Source organism: Lepeophtheirus salmonis, chromosome 5, assembly GCF_016086655.4.
Source record: "Lepeophtheirus salmonis chromosome 5, UVic_Lsal_1.4, whole genome shotgun sequence".
Lineage (NCBI taxonomy): Eukaryota > Metazoa > Arthropoda > Copepoda > Siphonostomatoida > Caligidae > Lepeophtheirus > Lepeophtheirus salmonis.
Window position 1 is genome coordinate 55,446,633 of NC_052135.2, and position 12,381 is coordinate 55,459,013.

The 12,381-nt window shown below is 32.1% G+C and overlaps 1 protein-coding gene across 1 annotated transcript in view; it reads right to left on the reverse strand.

Moving 5' to 3' along the window:
- Positions 1 to 12,381, reverse strand: part of LOC139905498 (neuropeptides capa receptor-like) — a 67,783-nt gene that overhangs the window by 34,919 nt on the left and 20,483 nt on the right. The window contains exon 4 of the mRNA XM_071888809.1: positions 3,830 to 3,920. Within this exon, the coding sequence (XP_071744910.1) occupies positions 3,830 to 3,920 (91 nt within the window). The remainder of the gene's footprint in view (positions 1 to 3,829; positions 3,921 to 12,381) is intronic.

A 12,381-nucleotide genomic window follows, 5' to 3' on the forward strand; every position in this document is an offset into this window, starting at 1 on the left:
ATAATATGTATTTTTTTAAAAGGTCTATTACTGTGTCCATATTTGGGAAAAGTAATTTCGTATTTCTCTTTTATGCCCTTTTTTTTAAATTAAGGATATCTTGTTCATAATTGTTCATAGATATAGTGTTGTAAAGGTGTGATTGTATACTACAAACGATTTATGGACAGTATTGCGCTTGGTTGGGAATTATCGTACGTCGATTATGGAGGTCTCAAAGGAAGAAATTTGCTATGTATTACATTTTTACTAGCTGAACGGCAAAAAGGTGTCATTTCTAAAGCGAATTGTGACTGGCGATGAAAATATACAATTAACGTCAATATCAAATGACAAAGATCGTGGTCGATAGACAACAAAAGTGGCCCAGACTGTGTCCAAGCCAGGATTGACTACCAAGTAGGTGCTGCTGTGTGTGTTGGTGGAATTGGCAGGGAATAATCTACTATGAACTCCTCCGCTACGGCGAAACTCTTAATTCTGCCCTCTACAGTGAACAACTTGACTGTTTTAGCTGGCGATCGAACAGAAGCGGTAAGTATTGGGGAGTAGGAGAGGAATCGTGTTTAATCAAGACAACGCCAGGCCGTACACTTTTTTGATGACGCGTCAGAAGCTGCGGGAGCTTGATCCGAAGTTTTTATGCACCCACCCAGCAGTCCATATCTGGAACCATGTTCCTGTCTATAACCAACGTGTTTACAAATTTGGTCTTAATAAAAGGCTGTGAAAATTGGTTGTTCGAGTTTTTTGTCAAAAGGGAAAAGGGGTTCTATGAGAAGGTCAATATGAAATTGGATTCTCGTTGGCAACAAGTGATTAAACAGAGGAGGGCATAGCTGGCTTAAACCAAATGATTGTAACACTTCTTAGAAAGCATTGAAATGAAGCAAAAAATAAAAAATTACTTTTTCCCCAAACTAACATTATCTTTGTACCAAAGTCAATCTTTAACTTTTGCCGTAATCCTGGTGACTAACTCAACAAAAAGAGACAAACAACTTTATTATTAGTGATGCCATTTGGGGCATGTTAAAAAAGCCGAAAATCAACATGGTAACCCTGACAATTTGAGAAATGTTTAAGAAGAGAGCAGCTTAGCTGTCATGACGTTTCATTAGATCAGCTACAATCAGCTGTGACGTGGGGTGGAGGGGAGAAGGAAATACACAAGACCGTAGAAAAGATTACTCCAATGTCGATCTTCAATTGTACTCTGAGCTCAACAAGGAATTATAATTATAACTCTGCAACAAATCCCTCAGAGTTATACTCCGTCTTTTATGAGCACACACGAATGTTCCATCAGGTTTTGAATATAATTAAATGTAGCAAAAAAGGACTCAGAAGTTAAAAAATAACAACAACAACATCTAAAGAAAAGAAAATTCATTCTTCAGAATAGCAATTAAAAAAAGAAAAAATGGGACAGCTAAAAAATATAACATATGGCTATGTCGTTCCATAAATATTTTTGACTTACAAGTGATAAATATATTAAATAATATAACGATTGAGGGAGTTATATTATTTCAAATCTCTGATCATTGCTAAAGACGCAATGGACCAAAATATCGGTCCAAATTGCTTGGTAAAAAATCCCTTCAGACATGACAGAAAATAAATTCGGTCTTGAACCGAGTCGGATCACTAATTTTCATATATGTAGTCAAATTTGTGATTTACTTAGTTTTTTTTTATTGAAATGCAATCTGCATATTGTATAATCAGGTGCAATTCATATTGTAATAAATGCAAGTATTATTACATTTTGTTGAAGTCATAGTTGTTGTGTAATTCTTGTTATGAGTTAAGCTTTAAAAGAATGTAGGAAAACGCACCTTTTCGCCTGAGTAGAAACTTGGTCGTGACTAGTGGGGTTACCGTTTTCCCAGGATTAGATGTTGCTTTTTATAATACAACAAATGACGTCACTATATCATTTTCTGTCAATTTCTTCTCCTTGCAGAATTAACCTTGATATTTCATTTCATAGAATAAATTAATGGATACTGAGTAGTTAGTTATGGAGTGATATTCAGCGTTCTTAGTGGACAAACCAAAGTGTGGCTACGATAAAGTGACCAGATTTCTGAAAAGAAAATCGAGTACACTTTCATTGCAGCGGTGAAAAATAATGAAATAGCATCATTATGAAATAATAATAGGCAAAACTAGCTTTTATCAAAGAAATGTTGAATCAAGTAAATGAATGACGTCACCAACCACCCAGCCACAAATATCAATGCCAATTAGAGTTGATTTTTTGGTCATAAGTTTTATTCTCACAACTAAATGCTGAGCTGATATTTATGTCAAAAAGTGGAAAAAAGGGATACATACTGTGATCTCCTTATTTATCCATCTCTACCTCAGAAGTCTGGATAGAATAAGGGCAGAGTAGAATATGAGAAAAACTACAAGATGCCTGGTGTTTGAGTCTGCGTACAATTCCTCATATTCAGTGTCAAAATCGGATATCTTTTCGGTGAGACCTTTGATCAGGGTTAAGTCACCCAAAAAAAGGAGTATCCCTGCATATCGAGAACATCCAGTCACCTTATGCTATGACCACTACTTCGCTCTTATTTGTCACGTTATCTTTGTTTCGTTAGTTTTTTTAATAAGCTACAGTTATATTGCAGTACCAATCAGGGGCCATATTAAGCTGAGGAGAGGAGACTGCAGGCACAGGCCACTGCTAGGATTTTTCTTTGCAAAGGGCGAGGTGTAATTTTTTTAACTATAACTGGAAAAACTTTTTTTAACCCTCTGTTAGGGAACATCCTTACGTACTTAGTGAACTGGAGTTAAACTTTATCCTAATTTTATTACATGTATATATGTACTCGAAATAGACTCAGAATTATGCTACTTAAATTTGTATTGTTTTTTAACTATTTGATCCATTTTGAAATATGCAAGTATTCAATTGAAGAAGAAATAATACAATATTCTTAAAAACTAATCATAACAACTTTTGTTTGATCTATCAACAATATACAATTTGTTATCATTATAGGTAAAACATTAACTCTTCATTTGTGATAAGAACTTATACGAAATATTTTTATTATTTCTATTAAAATTTAAGCACCAAAAAGGTACTCTATTAGTTTTGATAAGGTTGAGCTTGAAATATAGAATAATAGCTGATATTACGTTATTAGGAAATTAGGAAGGTGTGTACTTTAAATTGAAAAAATGGAAGTAGGAGAAGCCAAAAAACAACTTAAAAGAAAATAAATTAATTAAATGTTAATTAAAAATTTACAAATAATTACATGCAATATTTTACAATAACAAAAAGTGGCATTTATTCCGAAGAATCTTTGATGCACATACTAAAAAATTCCGGTGATTAAATCTATTTTAAACAGATTTGTAGTAATTTTATATAATTCCCAGTTCACGAACAAAGAGTTAAGCAAAACATTTCCATTTTTTTCCTACAGAAACCCCCCTATTTACTGTTTGAGAGGACTAAGGCAAATAAATCTTCTTTGTTTTTATTTTTTAAAGTTATAAAGTATTTATTAAAAAAATGTGAAACAAATTTGTTCCCTACTTTTTAAATTTATATATGTATGTAACTACTTTAAACGGAGTTGCATTGATTAAGTGTAAGTAAACATTTGTTATAGTATCCATCTATTCTATAAATTATCGTTGAATTCTATATACATATGTTACGTATATTTCCTTCTGTAGGAACGACCCAGACGTGAACATACGTACATTGAGTATGAGATAATAATTTCTCAGGAGCTCATTGTCCCTTGAGATTTCTCGTTCTGTTCACTGTTTTCTAATTTATTCAAATACTTACATTTCAGATACCATGGCTCTAATCTTGCAAACAGATGTTCCGAACAACCATGGATACTGTTGCCAGAAGATGTGCAGATCATTGGGCAGACCTAGAAAAATCATAATTTATTGGTGGAAAAATATATGTACATTAATATTTCCATCATATGGTGTACAAAAGTACTCATCATTTCTTTGAAGTATCCAAAGAGATAACAAATTTAAATAATTTATGTTCTAAAAATCTTAGTACAAAATTGAATTCAATTAATTTAGAAATTTCTTTTTAAATAACTTTGACCTGGCAGTCAATTTTCTCACTGTTACTAAATTTTTCATAAATACTAATCAAAGTAAAATAGATATAAAGTATATTCAAACAAGAGTTAGTCCCTTTGCATCTAAAATATTAATTACTTAATACAATTAGTAAGATAATCACCCTAATTATATCTAATTTCGGAACATTGTTCACTCAACCTTATTTATTAAATATCTCATTAAAACAGTTAAAAATAAATAAAAAAATCAATAAAAATCGACCCTTTTGTTACGACAAATCTTTGTAAGTCATAAATTCTTCATTTTTTTCTCTGTTTTTTAATATATTTAAAAGTATTAATAGATTCATAATGAAAAAAAAAAAAAGATTTTCTAATTACTAATTACCTACTTAGCATAATTGCTGATACAGAATAATAGTAATATCTGTTACATTTACCAAATAGGTTGTTTCAAAATTAAAAAAGTTGTAATTTGATACATTTTTCTTGAATAATATATAAAAAGGTGTTTTTTGATATGTTACATATATGCAACGAAAAGCATTTAAGCGTTAAATTATGATTTCAGGATTATTTTAGAGTTCTAGCTATAATACAAAGCAGTTTAAAAAATATTAGCTTCGAAATAAAATCCTTCATTTTACTCATTTTGTGTATGATTAGACACATTTTTTTGTAATTTTAATCAACATAACCTACTAAATTATTAATTCTTCATTTGCTACCATGTTTTAATCATTTTTTTAACTTTTACCCCCATGCGTTTAATACTTTATAGGCCACTATAAATGAAGATTAAAAAAACAAAACTTTATTAAAACCTAGTTCATGAAGGCAGTGAGAACAAAATGATGTTTATTCCCAATGAGTTATAACTGAAACTGATATTTTTTATTCAATATGGCCTCCGCTTTTTTCCTGAAGTGACCTTACGGAATTAGTATTCTAAAAAGTCAACCCATACGGCCTTGACTCCAAGGAGCTTAAATACCCGTGAGGCATTTTGCAGGCTACTCCCTTGACTTTACCTAGATGGAATAATCCAATCAATTAAAATAACGGAGAGTTGGGAGCCACCATGTTCTTGAACACGATCAAAGAAGGTTGGATACAGACAACCTGTTATCTTTATGGTCATCATAATGAGATGATACCCATCCTACTTGGTCTTGATTTTGCTCCCAAGTAATCGTTAATGATGCTTTGGAGGGTTGCCTCCCTCATATTCTTCTTTTTGACTATATTGCGAATAGTCCTCACTGGATCTCTAGCAAGACAGATTTTGATTCGCATAATTATGGCCTTTGTTCTTTCCGTTCTTTTTTTACATTTACAAGACTTTCTAGCCACTGTTGTTTGGATTTCAATCCCTTTTAATGCCATAAACGGCCGTCCACCTGACCATGAGGTCATTTTCAATCTTGGTTGGGGTGTTCTGGCTGGTTTTCCAGCACAATAATTTTTGTCTTCCATTTTATCGTCTTTTATGATTAGTCAACAATTGCAAATGATTATTAGAATATAATGCAACTGCACTTTTGTAAAAAATCCTATAAAAGCTTTAGCTGAGAGCATTTTTCTAAGTGTAAACTTAAATATGAAGCACGGGATGATATATTTCTTTCTTTCATCTCGAAATAATATTTTCAATCGAAATTGTACTCTAAAAACTTATATTGAAAGATATAATGGTCATTTTCGTGTTCTACCCATTAAATAACAAAGACAAATGTGGGTTTCAGCTGACGGGGAAAAATGCTGTTAGATTGAATTATTATAAAGAAGGTGCACAATATTTTTAATTGAAAAATTGGATACTTAAATGTATAATCTTTTACTCGTAGCGTCATATTTGGAATGGTAAAAGAAGAGCTTAAAATGCCAACTTTTACACAAAAGTACATTTTTTCTTGCCTAAATGACCTGATAGGCAATATCAATTCTATTGGATTGCCCTCTAATAAAAAAGTCTTTGTGCAGAGGGAGAAAAATAAATTTCTGAAAATGGGAGAGTCCTATATACAATAATCATATGATATGTCTACTTGTGTAACAAATATATTTTATATTTACATAATATAGGGTGGTACAGATAAATAGGGAAGAGTTTCAATCGCTTGTAATTCAGCTTCTATAAGTTGTGTGATAAAAAATCTTTAAGTTCTGAATAGCCAAGTGTGTTGTTAGTACCCAATTTTAATTTTGAAAAAATTAGTCGACTGATAGAGATGGAGGATACCAGAAAAAACCGTTATGTGTGAATTGTGTTGCACGCGATTCACTCTGTATGGGATTATCAAGTGTTTCAAGCATTTGATAATTATAATTTACCGGATATTTATGAATTTGAAGCGAGGGGAAGACCCAATGTGAAAACTGACAAAAAAAAAAATCCCCCAGGTTCGTGGTGGGGAACAAAAAGTCCACCGATGCTAATCTGAATACCCCTTTGCCAAGCTAGCAAAGACCAGGAAATTGAGCAAGACGACAATCAAGAGATCCGATGAATTACACCGGAGGATTCTTGAGATTTTTTCATCATAATTTTTTTCATGGTTTAGGGGCTAAACAGTGAAGATGGACGTGTACCTGAAGGTGCACGAGGAGGTGATCATTCTCCGGATGGAATAGCACAAGGGAGAAATTACACCTTCCATCAAGACGGTGCACCGCCTCACAAGGCCAAAAAAGTGCAGGATGTCTTGGCCACAAATTATCTTCACGATTGGAGCCTGGATTTTTGTCCTTCAAACAGCCCAGACCAGAACCCATGCGATTTTTATCTCTGAGGTAGGATCGAGTATGAGGCCTGTGCAACGTATCATTCGTCCATTACCTGTACATTGGAAAATCTAGATCTGCACAAGGTCACCTGGAGCTTCCAAAGCTTCCGGCGCTATGTGCCCGAGGTTATCAGGAAGGCGTACCACATTATGAATAATTGAATTTCATTAAAGGTAGCTTTCACAAAACAAAAAAGTAAGGTTCTACCACATCTAGCTCGTTTGTTATAAGCCTTTTGAGATTTCCCCAATTTATTTTAATAGATTTAGTTTAACCTTCATCTAGCTTTATTGATAAAATAACGAGTAACAATTACATTTGTACAAGATTGTATAATGGGATTTCAATCATGTTTATAAAACGAAAGAATTCAAAATTCAAAGCTGGATCGTGGAGAATGAAGATTTTCAACAAAGTCTTCAACGTAGGCTAACAGTAAATTATGAGCGCGCATTATTTGCTTCTGGGATAACATTACAACTTACTCATACTATTCAAGTGACTACGAGTATTTTTTATTCTAAAGAAGCGTGAAGGAAATTCAATGGTAACTTCAGTCACTTTCATCTTCAGATTAAAAAGCTGGCCGAAAATTTGGTCCTCCAACAATAGGGATTAATTTAATAATGGTGGATGGTAACAGATTAGTAAAAATGGAGAATACATTGAACCTTTTTTCATGAGTGCTTTTAAAATATTGTCGGCGGTATAGAAATAACATTCCCCGAGCAAAGAGGCATAGGGCACAATCTTCTGATAAGACATTATTGGAAATTTTATAGGCAAAAAATTTGAATCTGATAAGACATGTGGGCCTGATGGAATAATTGGAAAAGTTTATGTCGTTGCAAACAAAGGAAATTTTGCCTTATTTAATATATATCTATGGAGAAGCATGGCCGTCTTTCAAGAGAGAATTGACTAAGCTCTTATTCTAAAAAAAAAAAAAAACAGAATGGACTTCAGTCATTGGAGACCCATAACAGTGCTTAATGATTCATATATAATTGCTGGAGTTTTAGGCAAGAAAATTTAGGGAGAAAAAATGTTTTCTAGGATGTTTTCTTTAAAAACATTCAGGCGGCACTAGAATAATTAAAGGAACGTCAAAAGTATGTTGTGGTTATAACTATTGATCTTTTTATAAAAATCATTTGACTCTACCAGCCACGTTTTTATTATGAATTCTGTTAAGAATATTTTCCCTTAGAAATGTTATAAAAAGATTAGGGCTTTACTTTTTATTGGAGCTTGAACAGGTGGGTTGGAGAGTGAATCAATTGAATGGAAAAAAAGTTGCCAACAAGGATGCCCAGTTTCTCCTTTACTTCTTCCATGCGGCAGTAAGATTTTCAATAGGAAATATGGCAGATTTGGTATTCAACTGGGATTGAGCAAGAAAATCATTGATCTGTATGCAAATAATGTGACTTTTATGGTAGAAGCTAAATCGGAGATGCAACTTGTTAGAAGGGTCGAAATTATCTTAGGTTGCTTGGATAAGTTTGAGATAAATTATGGCTTTGCAGTCAACAAGTATAAAAAGGCAATAATACCAATGAGTAATTGGACTATACTTTATACGTAATACGAGAAAGTTTAGAAGTTCTTGGGATTTAGTAGGACAGACAAGTAGTAAGGTTAGGAAACTGGACTTCACTAAACAGTTGGATCTATAAAAAATTAGCGGAATGGATAAATTTTAAGTTACAAAAAAGGATCGACTTATATAACACACATGTAATTCCATCGATTGTTTATAAAACTACTTCAGCTCTGATAATTAATCGGACAGTATTCGATTAAGGAGGAAAAATGTTAGCATGGAAAGTTATTTTATATATATATACATTCCTTCATTAAAAAGTATCCAGGAGAAACTTGGAGGTGGACTTGTCATAATTTGTACTATCTTGCCTAAAGTTTACAAAAATATTTTTCTTAATTTAATTGTGAACCCAGAGGGTGGTTGGAGGTCTTGTATTTCCTCGAGCAGGATTTTCAAGTGGATGTTGTTTGGAATGAAAATGATAAACTCACAAGTGGTCCAATTCTTTTATTTTATTGGGGAATCTCATATAATTCTGTGGAGGAACACTTTGGGTTGTGGTTCAAACTCGACAATCGACTTAATACAGTAGAACAGAGAAATAAGATTTTTCCTTAAAAACCATAAAAATCCAATAAGTATGGTAAAGGAAGCTTTAGATAATAACATACTTTCGAATCATGATGTTAAATATGAGGATAGTTTCTCAAAAGGGTAGCTAATCTTTCTTTTGCAAAGTACAACAGTAACACACTATTTGTTGACTCTTTGGTAAATAAAATGTGTTCATTTAGAAAAGTATCAACCAAATTGAGTAGTTTGCCTCACTACAGTCAACTGCATCTTCTTCTGCTACATTCTGTACCATAACTAAGGAGAAATCAATGTTCTTGCTTCATAACTGCCATTCAATGTTTTTTATAGTATTAAACGTAGCATTAACAATAATGACGTATAAACTTCATTTATTTATTGCTAAATATCCTAGAGTCAAAATGGGTTTAAGGCGAAATGGTTTCAAGGAATATATCATAAAGTAAAACAGTTTCGGACAAAAGTACATAGCTCCGTTAATAAGGGGTTAGGAATCATAGCTATTTTTCCTGTATTTTTGTTTAATAGTATCGTTTCAACTTGTTTATTTTCGTGGAAGATTAAAAAAAAAAAATTTGAAAAAAATTAGCAAAAAATGTCGAATAAAAAGTTACAGCATATAACACGCATTTAAAAAAATAAATACTTCCTCTTGATATGGGCGGTACAAAATATAAAAATCTTTAAGCTCAAGATTTAATTTAAGCTTTAAAAAAAAACCTCAATTACTTTCCATGATACTAACTATATGAGTAGACTCGAAAAAAAGTGTTAGGAGGTGCCCTGTGTTTGTATGTTCTCTCTCCCAATGTTCTCCTTATTAACCACCAAAGTTTTCTATGTTGGTAATCCCTCTCTACTTAATTCAAAATAAAGAATAGTCTTAATGGAATCCACCTACTAAGCCCTCTGATTATATCCCCGAAATGTTTGTTTGTTTCTGACATTGTCACCAAGACTGCATTGTAGGACAAAACATTTATAACTCCAGTTTGGGGTTGAGAACATAAGACTGGCAAACAAACAACCAAGTAAATAAGGTCGCCACTCTTAGCTGCAATAATAGTTTCCAGGTGGTGGCGGAAAGCCTGGCACCTGCAGCGAATGCAGTCCTCTGTGATGGCGTCCCAATTCTAGCTGACAGTGGCTTTGAGGGCTTGGATGTTGAGATGACAGACACAGTATGCCATTCCTTCGACAAGAGCTCAAAAGTCTAGCAGAGTGATTGGCATCAGCGTTGTAAGGGTGGTCAAATGTGTCAAAAAAGAGTTCAAAGAATTTGAAAACTCATTTAAAAGAGTTTTGCAACGGAAGAGATTGGGTTATTTCATGGATGATGTCAAAAGTGACCTCTCCAGCCTCACAAAGGCTTTTTCCACTCTCTTTTTGATAGGTCTCTGGACATCTGGCGTGACATCCTGAGATCTCTTCCATGGCCCTCGTGACTTAACAGGATTGGCCTGGGTTGTTTTTGAGCTCTTTCAGGTCCATTCTGACATTTATGGGAGAGCCCTTATTCCTCTCCAACGTTGCAAAATTGCTGAAAGAGTAGTCGGTGGTCCAGGAGAGCCCAAATTCTTGGAGTGCGTGAATGGAAATTCGTCAATCACGCTCAAGTGTCATTTTATCGACTGTAGAGCTTTGAATTGTCTTGTAACTAATTATTTATGCTTGAATATATCGAAATATGAATAAATCTACCTTAATTAATTATTGAATTAGTTGATCTTCAGATTTCAATGGACCACCTGGTACAATAAAGGTTATGTCTTGTCATACTTTAATGGGACATTACATCGATTGGATTCTCTCAAAGCTACGACTGCGTGTTTAGAGAGCCCATTATGTTTAGCCTGTAATTTAGTCTACTGTGTGATACTGGTAGTGGCAAGAAATTACGTAATGAAACGGATAAAATAGACTATTTTGAATGGAAAATTTTAATTGTGAGTTTTAATTTCGTATAAGTAAGTTTTAAATTTTTATATCCTTATATTATCATGACTAAAATTTATACTCCATTTCGTATCTAAATATTATATTTTTTAGCCTTCTGTGTCTTCACTTCAAATTCGAACGTAACTACTGCCCTTGGATGTTTAGCCACCTCGACATTAAAATGGATATTTGAGTAATAAATATTGTAACTATATGTGTCTCTAGTAGTTATTACTAGTGATGGGACGGTTAATTGGAATCAGAGCTTCGGTTTTTTCTGCAATAGGAATCGGCATAGAGAAAAAAAAATGTTAAATTTGCGATTCTTATTCATAACTGGTATTGAACTATTTATTACTTTTCTAAGTCATGAAAAAAAATAAAAATAGTCCCCCTCTCCCCACAATTAAAGAATTTTTGCTTTTTACATAAAATTTAATTTTCTATGAATAACTATGTATGTTTGAATTTTTCTAATAAAAAAAAGAATAATATTTAAATTTTTTTTTCAAAAATTTTAATATGATAAATTTAATTTTTAATTTTTTTTCTTAAATATTTTTTTTGTAATCGCCTCTGGAGTTACGAAATTTTTCTCCAAAATTTAATTTTTCTGATTACTTGAGGATTTTTGAAATTTTTTTCTAAAGAATTTAATTTTTTGCAACAGCTGTCAATTTCTGATTTTTAAAAAAAAAATTCTTTGAGAATAATTATGGGCTTCTCAATTTTTTTCTATAAATTTCCAAAACCAAAGGCCCCACCTTGCCCCACAAAAAATATATAAATCTATGGACGAACCTCATAACAAAATCATATTTTTAAACTATTATTTAAATATTGAAGAATCGGAATTGTCATTGAGAATTTTGATAAAATTGTCTTGGGATTATGATTTCTGTTTGAAATCGTCCCATCACTAGATATTACTTATGATACTATGGACATTAGTAAACAAATGCCAATACAGTTTTACCATTATATTTTATTATGAGGTCATAATTTGTATTAGTATTTTTGTACAATTAACAGAAATTTTGTAGACTGTAAAGCATATATTAGTTATAAATTAATAAGCTATTATCAAACAAAATATATTTTTCTATTTTCTCAACATTTTATATAGTTTTTTTTTTTTTTTTTGTATATAGAGATAATTTTATTCTACTTTAACTTTTCTTAATTTTACAATATACAAATTCCATCTTATACTACTTTATATATTTTTTAAATTGTGGGATTGTAAATTTAATACATTTAACAAATCTTTATGCAAAATCTAGAATATCATCCTACTTCTCAATGTATAAAGTTGAAATTTTTGTGTTGAAAAAAATTATATCATCTTAATGGGGGCCAATATAAATCAAACGAAAATAATTAGTTTTTAATGTAACTCTGTATCTCCTATACAATAGTTCT